The 18,106-nt window shown below is 33.2% G+C and overlaps 1 protein-coding gene across 1 annotated transcript; it reads left to right on the forward strand.

The window, feature by feature from the left end:
• The first annotated feature begins 797 nt into the window (after positions 1-797).
• On the forward strand, positions 798-17,889 carry LOC123663485. The gene is made up of 2 exons (XM_045598160.1): positions 798-874; positions 17,306-17,889. Exons 1-2 carry the CDS (start codon positions 867-869, stop codon positions 17,847-17,849), a joined length of 552 nt encoding a protein of 183 aa, XP_045454116.1. The 5' UTR covers positions 798-866; the 3' UTR covers positions 17,850-17,889.
• The last annotated feature ends 217 nt before the right edge of the window (positions 17,890-18,106 follow it).

Below are 18,106 nucleotides of genomic sequence, written 5' to 3' on the forward strand. Positions count from 1 at the left end.
TATTATAGGTACTCAAATAGTTATTTAGTACAGATCGTTTGTCAATACACTACACCTATTATTTAATTCTTTTTACATTAGAAAGAATATTTATTTGTTAAGGAAGGCTATTAATACATCACGTTTTGACACATGAATAAAAAAACAGTAGCATTATAAATGTATAACGGTCGTTGAGGACCATCGCGCATATTGAATGCAAAAAAGGTTAATTACAAAAAAAAAGTGACAAAAGTACAATAAATTGTTATTTTTAGTTGAAATAAATAACATCCTTTAAAACAAGGATAGTTCACAATATGTCTTAAATCTTTTAATAATTAAAAAAAAAAAAACAATAGAGTATCAAATTCAGATTACACAATATTTATAATATCTAGCGTCCATTGTGAGCGGCTTCCTAAAAATATACACTGGGAAAACATTTTCAAGTTCATCAAAACAAAACGAAAACGTAAATATAGCTATAAATAAAATTTCAAACAATCATTTTTCCCACGTAATTATTAGACAATTGACAGCTCGATTCCCGCCAAATTAAACACCACGAAACGCCAGTCACTTACCGGAGACCGCGAAAAAAACATCGAGAAAAGTTTCTATATATTTCTTTACTCTTTTCATTTATATTTTTCAGTGCATCAACTGCAATTAAATATGAGATATTATAATATTACATGACATAAATAAAAAATAATACTATTTAATTAATTATAATATTTTTAAAGTTATAAAAAACGATTTACAGTTGGAATCGTTTTTAAATACGTTGTGCTAGTGCAATTGACTAGATTCTTTATAAAAGCTGGATATACCAACCCCGGCGGTTGTATTTTGAAGATCGCACGCGGAGAAGGACCTTCGCAATGTACCGGTTAGTGTTTTTTTTTTTTTATACTCACAAGTTCAAGTACGAATTCCTTACTATTTTGATACGTAATTTTGTCGTTAAGTGATGTGTTTAAATTTACGTCTACGTTAATTTTATTTGTAATTATTAATAAATGTGGTGTTTTAAAATTTAAATAATGCGGACATAAATTTAAAAAAAAAAATTAGAATCTCTAACTCGAAAAATGTGTTTATATTTTTAAAGCTTAAAAAAGTATCTTCCTATTGTCTTTAGTTTTAAAATGATAAAGCAAATATTGAGAAAGTTAAATATCTTCGGTCTTGAGTTCCTTTAAGAAATAATAAAATCTACAGTCTATACTATAAATACATAAAAATCATTTTACGCTTTGATAACTGTCATTTAATAGTCTCTATGGTGTTAAACCTGTGCCTTAACAAGAGTGAAAGAATATAGCAAAGAGATTTTAGATATTACATACTAGCTGTCCCGAAACGTTCTGTTGCTAAACGGTTGTGTGTATTTTTCAATGGCTAATCATAATAAAATAAAAATATAAAGTTTTGGCAAAAAAATGAAAAAAAATATTTTGTGGTGGGCCACCCTTATAACTAAGGGGTTTAAAAAATATTTTACGACCGATTCCTAGACCTACCTATTATATGCACAAAAATTTTCGTAAGAATCGATCAAGCCGTTTCCGAGGATTTTGGCCACACACGAGAATTTAATATATTAGAAAACGGATTAATAAATAAGTTTCAGAAATAATCGAATCCAGTAATTTGAATAAATGATAAATGGATAACTCGGCTTAATAAAAAAAAAAAACTAACTATCTATAAATCTATTAAATAGATTAAGTTAGGCGGTAAGTATAGTCAACAGTCCAAGCCTAATAAACAATCGAAACAAAAGGGGAATAAAAACGGCTTGATTTTAAATTAATTTTCAGGGCAATTTTTCGAGCTATTAAACAAAATAAAGAAAGTACATTGACTGACATTCCCACAGGATAGGAAATTACACGAACTAAATCGCGAGGCGCAGTTAGTTTAACATCATTTCAGAACAACGCCTAACTTTTTTAATGTAATGTACTGCCCATGGAGGTACTACCTGTAATAAAGCAATAAAATATATTTTCCTATAATTTTTTTTTTTGTATTTTTTTTGTATAATTTTTTTGTACACGAACACACTAATCGCAAATATTACTCAACAGATTTTAATGAAACTTAGCATTCTTATAATATTTAGTATAATTTAGACCATAATACTCGTACATCACGTTCCGACTTATATACACGACTCAACTCAGGTAAAAATTCGCGTTTCAGCTAGTAAATATTATTTATTATAACGTATTAAAAAAACTTTAAGTAACATCCGCGACAATTAGCGCAAATTCGTTAATTTTAATTTATAATAAAAACGCAAAGGAATTCGTAGATTTAACTTAAATAAGTACTTAAAAAATGTTTAATACACACACATGCGCAGAAAAATAATTATAAGTATTGATATGAATGATTTAATACATAATGTACATAAATTACATAATGTACATAAGAAATGCAAATACATATGTATTTGTATTTCTTTGTAATATTTTTTTCTAAAATAAAAATTTATTATATTATTAACATTTTTTGAAAGATATTTTTAATATTCCTAGCTTAGAAATTGAATGTATGTAGTATATGATGTTTAATTTAAACTCTCACATGTATGCACTCTATTATGTCAAAGATTTAAATCTTTGTATTTTGTAATAATATAAGTCTCGAACTAAACACGACCTTTACCTATCTGTTCAATGGATATATTTTTTTTTTATATTTAGTGGCCAAGCATAAATTATGTTACACGTAAAAGGGGGTACGGGGTCGAAGAAGTGTTTCATTGTGTGACAAAAGGTGGCGAGGGGTCCAAAGTATTGTGACATCACATTTCCAAATATAATAATTATATCTAATTCTTAGTTAAATGGAAACAAAAATAACGTTGAAACTTGTGTTTTAATTTAATAAATAATAATTGATGAGTGTGAAATTGCAAAATATGTGACGTCACACTAAATAGGGGGAGGCTCCTAAAAGTGACCGTCTGTGACAAAGACGTACGAGGGGTCAAAAAATAGTGAAATTCGTGTGACGTGATTTATGATCGGCCCCTAACTTTAGTATATTAAAATTTATTACGAACGGATTGACTGTAAAATTCTATACCTCTAGTCGTTTCAAGTTCAGATTTTCTACTATAAAGTATAGGGACAAAATTCAACGTATACTATATGTATATCCGGTGTTTTTAATACAAACTCAATAATCAACGCCGGTAATTGCCGGCGTGTTTGCACGTAACCGTCGCGTCGCTCCGCTGTTAAGTTCCCGCGCATTGTTCTCGTCACAATGACACATATAAATATTTTTTATACTATAAATCGCTTGTCATTCGTTGTTCATACGATGAATTTTAAATATATTGTGACATACTTCTCATACTAGTGATGAATACTACTTTATTTATCTAAATTACGACCCGTTATTGGTAGTAAGTAAAACGATTAAATCACGGTTGCTAAAACCCATATATTGAAAAAAAATATTTTGTTCTTTTTAGTATTATTTTAGTGAAGTTAAGGTTTGTGTGTTTGCTTGCAAACAACTTCAATTTTAACCGACTAGAATATAACGCAGGTTGTAGAAAAAATAGTCAATAAAATTCTGATTATTACGGATAATTCAAAAGTACTCGTCAGATCTCGATGAAATTTAAATGGAATTACAAGCACCAGATTCGATTAAAAATAGATTTCAAAATCAGCAAACTCAGCAAAAAGTAAAGAAGGTGACAACACTACAGTCGAATTGAGAACCTTCAGTATTATTTGAAATCGGTTAAATAAAGGATGGTTATGTTTACGAAAGAAACAAACAAACTATGACGATATAGTTGAAGAAAAAAAAAATTACAGAATCTTCATTCAGGACCAGTTACATTTGGACACACAGTTACAGATTATGGATAGCGCTATTTGACGGTTGAGGGTATCCAACTGATAAAAGATTTTGTTTTGACAATCGAATTCCACATTAATTATGAGATATTTAAATTCTCAATTGTGAATCTAAAAGTTGTAGTTTAATAATTGAGGGGAAACGTGTCCCAATGGAATACTCTACCTCCCGCTGTTTAAGTATTCATAACTTATGTGCAGGATAAACATTATCCACAACTGGTGAAACAGGCTCTCAATGTCACAATTATGCTTTCGGTAACAGACGGCTAATATATTTACATATTAATCAAGAAATATTAGGTAGTGTTTTTCTTATCTTGCAACAAAACAATTAAGTTTATTTATTGCAGTAAATACCATGCGCCGGTGCGCTAAAAAAAGGTTTTCACTTCAAAAATATACACAAATACACCATATTATTGATTTCAAATAAACACTCTCTGGCTTATTATAATATTAACATTACATCCTCATATCGATACAATACTTTACTGATTAATTTATAATTAATCGTTACACAAAACCACGTAAGAGAACTTTGAAATACCTCGCCACAACGAAGAAACCGTCTGCAGGTCCTCATACAGTTTTTTTTTTCACTCATTTGGACTAACATTTTAATATTGCCAAAACTCACGAATGATTTCGTAAATGTCATGTACAATGGAGAAGACACGAATTAGATTGACCACTGCGGTCGAGATATACTGTTCTGATATGCTGTGATAGCTGGTTAGCAACTTTATTATTAAAATTGAAATAATACACCGTAATAGAAATATATCAAAAAACGAGTACCATTTACGCGTTTAGTAAATGACAGTTCGATGCGACAAAGCCAACCCTGCACCTGCGTGGTTACTATGGGCAAAACACATGAATTCACGCCGTTTTGGCGTGAACTTGTGGAGGCCTATGTCCAGCAGTGGACTGCGATAGGCTTAAGTGAGTAAATGACAAGAGATGATAATAGAAAATACATTGTAGGTACATAAGGTACTATATAGCTCATTCCTGTAAAATAATCATATTTATATAACTTTTAGATATTTGAAAGTTTTTCTATCCGTGATTTTATCTTTATAATTCAATTAAAAAGAGGCTACGCGGTATCTTAGTAATTAATTAAAGCCTTAACTTATTTATCTTATCAAAAAGTATCAAAAAACAGATTAAGATTCAGTTAGTACAATTTAAGTAGCTAAAATATTGTTTTGTTTTTTCGCTTCCTCCTGTAATATCTTGAAAATTCATGAATTACTCTTCCGCGTTTCTGCGTGCGCAACAACGAACATAACAATTAATTTATTGTTTTTAATTATAATTAATTAAATTAAATAAAATTTATTTATATAAATTACAAACAACTATATAATAATAAACATTTTACATCGGATAATAATAATTATAAAAAACATTTCTGTACAATGTTAAAATAAACGACTGGCTATTTTCATTATACTCTAGTATCGGTTTGAGAAAATCTTCGCGTGCGTGGAATGAACGAAACACAGAACCAAAAAGAAACAACATTGTTGAGCGCGATGGACAGATAGCGACGACTTTTAATTTACAGATATCATTGTTTAATGGAATTATAGCTTCATTGCTTAGAACAAAGTGGATTCATGTCATTTGTTGACTAGCCCGATGGCGCAGTTTGCAGTGACCCTGCTTTGTGTATTTACTACAAAAACGTACGTATTATATCAAATGACTATTACTTTAAACATAGGCATTAAGTTGCCTACCTTAAGAGCCATTTCACAAAAATCGGTAACAATCCGCGAAATTGTAATATTAAGACGTCGTTAATCTCAGTGTTGGATGCAATAATGTAATTTATATTCTTGAAATATAATAAAGCAACCTTTGTTGTAGTCCATAGTCGGATCAGAATTTTGATTTATATTATGTGTATAAAATTATTAATTTTTTCATCAGCCTCCTCCCTAGGTAAACGGTCGCAATGTATACTTTGAAGTCCTACTTTTCAATAACCTCTACGTTGAAACCATTTTAAAAAAATATCATAATATGTGGAATATAATTTTGTTGCACACTATCATAGATTTTTATTCCATTTGTATCTCTATTAAACGATAAAAAAAATTTAAAGTTACGAATATTTTCCAAATAAGTACAATTTTAAAAGCGATATTTCTCTTAGAAAACTAAGAAATTTTAACAAACTATCTTCATCAAAGTAAACTTACATCATTAAGGAATACAAAAAAAATAATTAAAAGATGTAATTATTTTTAATACATTTTATATTAAATAATAAAAAGATAGTATATATTACCACGCATCAAGCCCGGTAAATCAGTCGAGCGCTAGCGCTCTTAGAGGTAAGGTCCACGCCAAATTCTGCGCAGCCGTCTCTTTCGCTCACACGCGTCAAGCGCCTGTTGTTATAGCGGATAAAACGCATTTGATACTTTCATAATAAAATATAAATAAAATAAACATATTACGAAAATGACTGTAAAATAATATAATGATAATTTCTGTAAACAAATCTATAATTTCGACACCAGCAATTTATACTAAGCTAACTCTTAAAAGAGAACTTTACATTAGAGGTTTATAAAAGGGAAAAACGTGATACCTTTTATATTAATTAAGAAACTTATTTGAAATTTGGTATCTTTAATAGTTAATTTATTCATTGCAATTTCACATTTTTTTTTATTACATATAAAAACACATTTTATCAAGTTCGCATTAAAAAAACAAACTTATCGAAAAGTCCAATTGGCGTAGTATAAATTGTTGGTGTCGATTTAATTTTCTTTTCTCACACTATCAATACAAATAGGCATTTGTTTGGCAATCTGTTTGTCTTGTTATTTGTTAATTCATATGTTTGTCGGTGTCGATGTCATAAAATGCTATTTTATTCATATCGTAAATATTAGATTCATTCGTAAACTGAAAAAACTAAATCAATTTAAAAAAAATTGTTTCATAAAATTGATTTTTTATTTTTATTTTAAATTTATTGACTGTTGTTATATAACATACTTGAAATTTTTAACAAATTAATTATATAAAAAACATTTTATACCATAGTTATTAATTTTTATTATACATTAGAAAATGATCAAGATGGTCTTTTGGTTGTCACACTATACTTACTAGCACAAAGATCGCACGGCTCGTACGATTCGCGCGATGCGACCAAATTTACCTAAACTTGCAGAGCGTAAAATTGTGAAATGGCTCTTAAGAATAGACGACTGTTTATATGTTAACCATATTTATTTTATTATTTATTTACAGCAAATTAGCTACCAAAATGTAATTATAATCTATATAATTCATTACGTAATTATACACAGCACTCTTTCTCCATATTTGTCTGGAAGAGATCGTCTTTACATCGACAAGAAACACGCGGGTAGTCGAAAAAGTAATTATATAAATACGATCAAATTAAAATGGGGTCACATGTCAAGCACCAGTTTTCGACTAAAGTATATCAGCAAAACCAGTGAAAAGTTATGAGGATATAATTATGGTGTAATATTTTACACACGTAAAAAATACAGTCGAATTTAGAAGAACTTTTTAAGGCAGTCAATAGATACATATATAAATATACTTTCAAAACATACCAAGTTACTTGTTATAATTAGGACCTTTTGGACAAATGTCCGTTCTGAGCCCTCCTAAAGGCTCCCAATTTTTTCAATCTGGATCTCAGTACCCGGCTTCCTCACAGGTGTCGCTGTAAAGACCACTATACCAATTATTATTTTTAAATATCCTTAACATACACATACAGTCGTCTATTAATAAGATTAGCAACATAACGCTTGTAAAAGTAACAGCCCACATAAATAAATATGAATATTAGACCCAGACAAGAGAATCGGTCCCACCTCTGGTGGAAATATCTCTGAAATTTTGGACTTTGAATTATTGAGAATAGTTGACTTTTTCAGAGTTTTACGGAGTTTTAAAGACTTATTCCGACTTATTCCTTTTGACAAAGTATTTTTTGTTAAAAATCTTGTGCCAAGTTTTACAAGTTTTTCAGGAAATTATTACAAGGGACAACCTCCGAATGCAACTTAGCAGGGCTACTACAAACTGCGCCAACGGGCTAAGTAAATTAAAATTATACACGTTACGAAAAAAAGTGGCTTGTTATGTAGAGGTTATAAACAAAGTAAACACCTGACTTGTTCGCTGACCTCAACATTACTAAGCAAAGAGTAAAATAACTTGCTTATACATTGCTAAGTAACCCATCTGCTTTCCCTGTTACGTTATGGAAGTTTTTAAGTTGACAAAATTAGTCAAATAAACGTAAAACTTCACTTTCTGTTTTTGCCTATTCGGTAATATATGAAATCTCGAGTACGAATTTTCGATTACACATAATTTCAATAATAATATTGTATTACGTCTTACGGTCTGTTCAAGAAATTTTATCATTTATTGTGTTAGGTTTTTGATGTTTTGTAAAAAAATATCTTGATAATATGTTACTGATTTGACTTAACTTATATAAAGACCCGCTTGTAACAGTGGGTATTCATTATATAAATATATTACTAATTGATTATATCCTTTAAGTATAGACGTCAAATTTTTTTTTAACACTAGTGCGGACGTGAAGTTCTCAGGCTACTATATTAACATACAACTTGTATTTATAATCAACTTTCTTTATTACAATTATAGTTATAGAAATAAGAATAATCAACAATCATGTCACTTTTTTAGACTTTACGTAGTACATTCAATGTCACTAAATCTAACACTAGAACAAAAAAAAACTTATTTATTCTCTGATTTAATATACGAGCATATAATAGACATTAGGGCTCCTTCTAGCAGAAATATTAAAAAATTCTGACATCAGTCATAGTAAAGCTAAAATAGTGGCAGTCAACGCACAAAGGACGAGAACATTACAGGCACACAGGCTTGCAGCACCCCGCACAAACATAAGTGGTCATCATATAGGTACTTTTTCGTGGAACATATTTTATATGCTCTTCTAGTTCTTGACTGTCTCTTGATGTCTGGACATCTTCAATAACCATAGCTTTACCCAAAATTCGAGCTATTGGTACACGACGCCACAGGCGAACGACCATTGTTTTATAGGTAATCTCATCTTTCAACCTCTTTTGATTACTAATAACTAATATAAAAATAGCTACAATTATAATATAGCTAAATACTAAATTAAAATAGCCATATACATTTATGTATATAACAAATATGTACACAACGAAAACCGCAGATGAAGACGATGGAACAATCTTAGTTGAACTCGCAAACGTTAGCTATCGATTCGACGATCCAGACCGAGTCAAATCGATTCATAGGTATACCTAAATAGGTTCTAAGTTAAAATTACAATAACACGCTATTTTGAGCTTCACGTGATGTCGCCAAAACTTAGCACCGGTTTTACTCGCCAATAGTTATCACCAGAATTCTATTATGTGTATTATATTCGCTAGTGTTAATAAAAAATATCTTTATAAGATTCCTCATGGACATCATTTTAACAAATATCGTCTTTTATTAAACTTATATTTAGCGAATCGAAATATTCGTGATTACAAACTTAAAACCTTGTAAAGGTATATTTTGTTGAAAAGAAAAGATTAAAAATTTTAATCTATAAAAATGGAGCGACGCCGTGTGGTTCCGCCGAAAACGCAATTAAAAGAAGTATTAGTATTTAAACAATATGTTATTTGAATCACATTTTCTTACTTATTTTGAGAAATAATATAATTAAAAGACATGAGTACTGTATTTATATGAAAAACTACATTTATTGTAGCATTAAGCCAAAAAGATTTACAATAATTTCATATAGTCTATGTTAAGACGTAAACCAGTTACAGTTTTATTATAGATATAGATGAATATTGCGTTGTATCTTTTGTAATTTTAAAGCGCGTTTTAAAATTATCCGAATATGTAAACTTTTTTCTTGTATTTGGTACATTTTTTAAAACTTAGTAGCGATTGCCTTAACTACGTTCGCGTGGAAACTAATTTGACGAAAAGCCTAAACCACTACTAAACTAACTAATTTGCCAGGACAAAATCTAGCCTTTTGCTATTTCAGAGTAAATAACATTGCGCCAAATTTAGTTTTTACATCCGAACTTTAACAATTAGGTAATAATGAGATGGTCAAGTGCTAAAATATTATTTTTTAGTTACAAAAAACATTATTAAGCCGATTACTATTATACGTAGAAATTAATTATTTGAAAGCATTAGGATTTATTCAAAAATTGTTTATACTTATTTCATTAAGGAATCCTAAACATCAATATTTACGACAGCTGATACAAAAACAAATTCGAATAAATGACATTATCTGTGGTGCAATTTAAAAAGAAAACAACTTGCTTATTTACAAAACTGAAGTAGCTCTTTTAAATAATTTAATGGACGTAATAAGATACCGGTTTTCACGAGTTTTTATACAAATAGATTAAGAATTCAATTTAAATTTTTAATAGGTCAAAGACATTGTACACTAACGGCCGAACCCAATATTCAATCTATCTCTGATTATGTCCTACTAGAGACAGAAATATCTATCTATCATTCATTTTACTGACCCAATAAACTTGTCGACGATAGGCAATCCTATCCTTCAAAGCTATCTATCGACGAGAGGGAGGATAGCTTACCAGAGATAACAGTTCGTATGAAAATGACAGTGTAAGCGTCCCAATAATAATAGAGTTCTATCTGTCAGTAGCGTTGGTTATCTTTAGTAACAACAATATCCGATCTATAGTTTTCGGGGGATAACTAAGATTTATTAATTGAAAAAGTATTTTCTTTGTTTAAAATAAAATTAATTTCGAGTGAAAAATAATGGCAGACTCAAGTTCAAGTAGCAGTTCAAGTGATATTGCTCTTTTGCAACAATTAATTGAATAAAACTAATAAGTTTCTTGTGAAATAATACTTACTTTACTCATCTTGTGAATAAAACAAAAAATTTGATGAATGATTGTATAATTTGCAATGATTTGTATAATTTGAATTTTGATTTGTAAAAAAAAAAATACAAACGAAACGACGATTCAATAAAGCGTAATGGCGTCGTAGCGTCTTTTCGTGTCGTGTTAAAACGTTCCGTTACTAGATTTACCATGGATTCCATATTAAAATAATATCATTTATTATAAATTAAAAAGTCTATGTAAAAATTAATTTGTCCATATTTTTATAAAACAAGATTACTTTAATATGAATAAAATTTGTATGACAAATTTAAATACTACAAAACATCTGTGTAACATAACTGAGGCCGTCTGTGACGCTGCGTATACTGGAATGTAAGGAAGAGCTCAGGTAGCCGGTCTATCTACAGCTAACTGGAGATAGTAGTCCCCTATGCGAATTATTGGGACAAATACAAAGGATAGATAGTTAGTTATTAGCAGTCGATGATAACTACCTATCTCTATCTTTAGATTGAATATTGGGTTCGGCCGTAACGCTAGTTGCCTAATGAGAGATAAGCTAAACTAATATAGTTTCGCTAGTATAGTCAAGGTAATTTTTCACTGTAGTAGACCGCGTAAACTAAATTGATGGACGTTGGGAAAGCTAGGCAGGGGCGGCGGGAATCGAACCTGCAACATTGAGGCTACAACACGCACCACTGCACTAGAACGCTGTCGGTGTTAATAATAAGCTAGGTTTTTTTTGGTTACAAACACCTTGCGTACCTGTATATTCTGTAACTCGTGGTGGACAAACTGGTTTATATTAGATTTAACAAATCGTTTTTAGATAGTATTCATTGATTTTGACAAATGTGTCTATATTTTAAAGTTATATATGCAATATATAACATACTCGTATTATGGGAGTATCACAGACGGTCATTGACGCCGGGCTATTATTACGTCAGAATCTATCGATATTTTGTTGGTTGCATGATACGATCATAATTATACGATCATTATTATTCATTATTATAATATTTATTATTTTTTTTTAATACGCACGCAAGGTAAAGATGTTTGCCTCCCTTTAAAAAAAACACACAATTAATCCACATAAATTATATATCATTTTATAGATAATCGCTTCCTCTACCGACACCCACAACTAAAAAATTGTTATTGCTTGTGTTTTTGTAAATTAATTAATTATTCAAATTATATATATGACGGCTTTAATTTTGAAACAACGTCAACATAATTGACGGTCGGTAATTTTTTTACTTATTGAGTTCGAATTATTTGCACAGGTATTGCTAGTAATACTTATATCCAATGTCAGATCGAATCGACAATACACGAAGTATTGTTTTGTTTGTTGTATACAAAATTTTACATTGCTCGGTCATATTTTTAAACTGAATGAAAATTCATTTTATTTCTCGATCCCATTCGATCCGTTTCTCACAATCCATAGTGTACTACATCTATGGAATCTTCTTGATAACGGAGTGCCTAGTACGAGTTTTGTTGAATCCGCCTCGCAATAACGGGCGTAAATTTTAACTTCATTTTGTATGGTAAATCTAAACATTGCAACCTAGTTCTCATGTTTACCGCTAGATGACTCTGTATCGATTGTATCGTATACTATTCTTTATCGTCTAGGCTGCACTGTGTTATATATGTGATTAAGATTTCTTTATATCATCTGTGGCAATAGTTTGTCGTCTGTGCTAAAGTTCCTTATTGTCTGTGAAATCAGTCTTAAAATAAACGTTATACCGTGTACTCGTTGTTTGATTTATCAGTGGCGACGAGGGTAAAAATAAAAAATATATAAAATGTCGATCGGTCGGCTTAGTGAGTTCGATGTGGAAGCCGGAAATTGGGAACTTAATTGTGAACGTTTAGAAATGTATTTTAAGGCGAACACTATTAAGGACGAATTAAAATTGCCTATACTAATCTCGTCAGTGGGTGATGTCGCGTATGAATTGTTAGTGAATCTTGCGGTACCCAGGAAACCTGCAGATTTGACGTTTCGAGAAGCCGTTACTTTGTTAAAAGATCATTTAAACCCGAAACCGTCAATTCTTGCAGAACGGTATATTTTTCGCCTGAGAAAGCAAAAAATGAACGAAAATATTCAGTGTTATGTGGCACAATTAAAAAAACTTTCTCGGTTTTGTGACTTTGGCGCAACATTAAATGACAATCTTAGAGATCAATTCGTATGCGGGCTAAGAGGTGACGCTATACGGCAACAATTATTTGCGAGTGGAGATATCACATTTGAAAAAGCAGTGAAAACAGCATGCGTATTGGAGGCGGCGGAACGAGACGCGGCCGCGGTCGAGGCGCCGGACGTGGGCGCGGGTACGAGCGCGGTCCCGTCGTCGGCGGCTACGTGCGTATCTGAAGCAGCGAGTACTTCACGACGTAGTTCGACAGGCCTGGATAGTGGTTTGCATAGGATGCAAATTAGTGGCTGTTGGGTATGCGGAGATTATCGGCATAGGCGGTTAGACTGTAAGTTTAAGAATGCCAAGTGTAGTCGGTGCGGGCAGATAGGTCATTTGAGACGGATGTGTGGAGGAAATTCAATGATGGCATCTTTTTCTACGAAGAAGTTAGGTAGCGGGAAAGGAGCAACACGTAATCGCGGGAAAGGCGACTCGGTTGCGTCGCACGGCGAGCAAACAAAATGGCGGCCGGGGGCAATGGCGAATTCCAGTAATCGTGGAGTTACTCACACGCATTGGATAGAGGACCAGGAGGAGCATGAGGAACAGGAGGTGGATGAAGCGATGTATCAAATGTCCCTAAGCCAATACAAGCCGGTGAGGATTACATTAAATGTACAAAAAGTTAATCTTACGATGGAAATCGATACTGGTTCCCCCTTGTCTTGTATTAATTATAAAACATATATAAAATATTTTAAAAAATTACCATTGTTGGAGGCTAATTTATCTGTAAATTATTATAATTTAAGTCGAGATAACGCATTAGGCAGATTAGAAGTAAGTGTAACATATGGAAAGAAAAATAAACTATTAGATTTATACGTATTCAAAGTCGGCGCTACGAGTTTACTGGGACGGCAATGGCTGGCCGAGTTAGATATTTCTGTGCCAAAAATAGACATAAATAATTTGTCTTTAGAAACAAAAAAATTTAAGGACCGAAATGTAATTATTAATGATATTGTTTCCAGGCATAAGGATTTATTCGATGGTACTTTGGGGTGCTTCACGGGCGGTCGGGCGACGTTAAAACTGCGAGTCGACGCGGAACCCGTGTTCTGCCGCGCGCGGCCGCTACCGTACGCACTGCGGCCGCGGGTCGACGCCGAGCTGGATGGCATGCTGCGCGCCGGCGTCATCGAGCCCGTCGACACCTCCGACTGGGCTACGCCGTTGGTAATTGTACATAAGCCTGATGGTTCATTGCGTTTATGTGCCGATTACAAAGTAACACTAAATAAAATGTTACATGTCGATAGGTACCCGGTACCCAAAGTTGACGATTTATTTTCACGGCTCAGGGGTAGTAAATATTTTACTAAGCTCGATCTTTCTCAAGCTTATAATCAAATTTTACTTGATGACACTAGAAATTTGACTGTGATTAATACTCACAGGGGTCTCTTTGTGTATAACCGTTTGGTATACGGTCTAGCTTCAAGCCCTGGTATTTTTCAAAGAATAATGGTAAAATTGTTTGAGGGCGTTCCCAATGTAACCGTTTTTCTTGATGATATATTAATACATAATTCTTGTCTGGACTCTCATATTGATACGGTAAATAGGGTCTTGCAAATCCTTAAAGGTAATGGATTGAAAATAAAGAAACAAAAGTGTGACTTTTTATGTGAGGAGATAAAATATTTAGGATTCATAGTTAGTAGCGAGGGAGTGAGGGTAGACAGTGAAAAAATCAAACCGATTTTAGAAATATCTCCTCCATGTAATGTATCTGAACTAAAGTCTTTTCTGGGTATGGTAAATTTTTACGGAAAATTTATAAAAAATTTGTCTGGAACTTTATTTCCTCTTTATGAATTGTTAAAGAAAGGAAAACACTGGTCATGGGGCGCAGAACAAGATGTTGCGTTTAAGACGGTAAAGAGACTTCTTGTAAGTCCTGAAATATTAGTTCACTATGACGAATCGAAACCGGTCGTAGTGACGTGTGACGCGAGCGGACGCGGCATCGGTGCTGTGCTCGCGCAGGGGACGAGCGCGGCCGGGAGCGCGCCGTCGCGTACGCCTCGCGGGCGCTCACGCCGGCCGAGCGGAATTATAGCCAAATACATCGGGAAGCGTTAGCTATCGTTTTCGCGGTTAAAAAGTTTCACCAATATCTGTACGGTAGACATTTCATTTTGCGAACCGATCACAAGCCTTTAACTAGCATATTCGGGGCAGACTCGGGAATACCTAGTATGACGGCGAGTCGATTACAACGTTGGGCGTTATTGTTATCGGCATACGACTTTACTATCGAGTACATAAATACTAATAATAATGGGGCCGATGCACTATCGAGATTGATGCAAGGCTACAAGGCGTTAAACGCTAAAGATGTTTGTGAATATGAGCCGGAGCAAACTTATCTACATTTTGCTTCCGAAGCCCTTTTGCTTAATTTTGAAACTATTAGAAAAGAAACCCGGAAAGATCCTATTTTGAGTAGAATTATGTCGTATGTTAGGGACGGGTGGCCGAAAGACATAGAAATTAAAGAATTTAAACCTTATTTTAATAGGCGCACGGAACTATATTACGAATTAGGATGTCTAATGTGGGGTCATAGGCTGGTAGTACCTAAAACTTGTCGAAACAAGATTTTATTAGAATTGCACGATAGTCACATGGGTATTGTAAAGACTAAAGCTATAGCTAGAAGTTACGTATGGTGGCCTGGCATAGATGAGGAAATCGAGGCTTGCTGTCGCGAATGTGCAGTGTGCGCGGACGCCGGCGATGCGCCGCCCCGCCACGCCCCGCAGCCCTGGCCCTGGCCTGTTAGACCTTGGACGAGACTACATATCGATTTTTTAGGTCCCATTGTAGGAAATAAATTTTTAGTTATCATAGACTCATCCTCAAAATGGATCGAGGTCTGTAAAATGAAAGAAACCACAGCTTTAGCGGTAATCACTAACCTCAGAGAAATTTTTGCTCGTTTCGGCATTCCGCGTCAGGTTGTTAGTGATAATGGACCACCCTTTAGTAGTGTCGAATTCAATAACTTTTTGAATAATAATGGAATTGAACATTGTTACTCGGCTCCGTATCACCCATCTTCGAATGGGGCGGCCGAGAATGCAGTTAAAATATGTAAAAAAGTAATTAAAAAAGCTCTGAAACTTCGTATAGATATTGAGTGTGCGTTACAACGTTATTTATTAATGTACAGAAATACTGAACAACATACGACTGGTGAATGTCCTGCTAAGATTTTGCTGGGTAGGTCTGTCCGTACGAGGCTTGATAGAATAAAACCGTCCCGTGAGAATTTAGTTTTGAGAGCTCAGCAATATCAACAACGCGCAGCGGGTGGTTCGCACCGAACCTTTAACGTAGGAGACACTGTGTGGTATAGGGCGTATCAGGGTCAAAGTAAATGGTTGCAAGGCCGAGTTAAAGATATTATAGGCAGTACCGATTATGAAATTGAGACAACTGAGGGTACCGTAGTTCATCGACACATAGACCAAATGAAACTCAGGTCGTCATCTCAAAATTCAGATACTAAATCTAAAAAGTGGAACATAATAGTTTCAGAAAGTGATCACACGGCGTACCCTTTCGCGGGATCGGGGGGCTCGAGTTCGCGTTTTAATGGAGAGGGCGTGACCGATGGCACTCAGCTCGGTGAGGGGGGTGATGGGGTGCCTCAAGGTGCCAACGATAATTTTGCAATGGCTCAAAATATACGTCGTTACCCGTTGAGAGTGCGTAATGCACCGGACCGTTATGGGTTTGATTAAATTCCATAGTATGTAATAATCATTTAGTTATAAGTTTGTTGTTGTTATATTGTATTGTATAAATTTTATTATTGTTCTATTATTTCTTATTAAGGGTGGAGGTGTTATATATGTGATTAAGATTTCTTTATATCATCTGTGGCAATAGTTTGTCGTCTGTGCTAAAGTTCCTTATTGTCTGTGAAATCAGTCTTAAAATAAACGTTATACCGTGTACTCGTTGTTTGATTTATCACACTGTTTAAATTCCCATACAAAATAATCTTCACGTATAAACGCGTTTCTGTCAACAAAACTCAACTAGGCACTCAGATTGAACAGGTTTTCATTTAGAAAAGTTAAAAAACCATTTGGGGTCAAATGTAGTTTTTTCGTTGTATTTGTTTATAAAAATACTAGTTAATATTTATAAATTGTAAAATCCACAGTCTAATAATAATCATACTAATTCTTTATAACTAATATTTTTTCAGAGTCATCCTCGCAACACTTCTCTACACGAGCGCGGTGAGCTCCGCGCCGCAGGACTCCAACGTGACCTTCGTCAAAATCCAACCATTCACAAACAACGAAACACAGAACACCACTCTTGAATCCAGAGTGGATAACGTATCGCCGACTAACATATCTTTTGAAAACCATGAATTCAATATCAATGTCAGTAATAATGAAGTAACGACCGAATTAGAGGAAATCGCGACAGAGATCAGTGACATTATAACTACAGAAGCAATCACAACACAAAAAACAACAACATCAACAACAACTACAACACAAAAACCTAAACTAACCCAAAGTCCCAGATTCATATCAAAATTAAGTCATTTTAAAAAGACGAATACTTTAAACGCGGTGTCTACGAATGCGATAAACACATTTGCGATCTCTCCCAAAGTGGACAAGCCGTATAAAAGAAAGTTTAAAAGTCGATGCAGGTGTGAGAAGATCGAAAACTGTCCAAAGCTGCAAATCACGGTGCCCAGGTGTCCTAATGAATACTTCTTGTGTTGTTTTTAAATATAACTATTGGCAATTAAACTTATTTAAATATTTCTCACTTTCGAGGTTCTTTATAATTAATACTAAAGAAATAACGTTCAAAAATTTTGAGAGGTATAAAAAAATGGAATTTTGTATAAATCACTCCGTTTTTCTCGTTCGTCGATCGTTTTTCCATTTCTTTTTCTACTATACGTATATGCATGTGTTCTAGTCCCACCGATTACTATCAAATATTCAATGAACTACTTTAATTCAAGCAGGATTACTATCTC

This window comes from Melitaea cinxia, chromosome 20 (genome assembly GCF_905220565.1).
Source record: "Melitaea cinxia chromosome 20, ilMelCinx1.1, whole genome shotgun sequence".
Lineage (NCBI taxonomy): Eukaryota > Metazoa > Arthropoda > Insecta > Lepidoptera > Nymphalidae > Melitaea > Melitaea cinxia.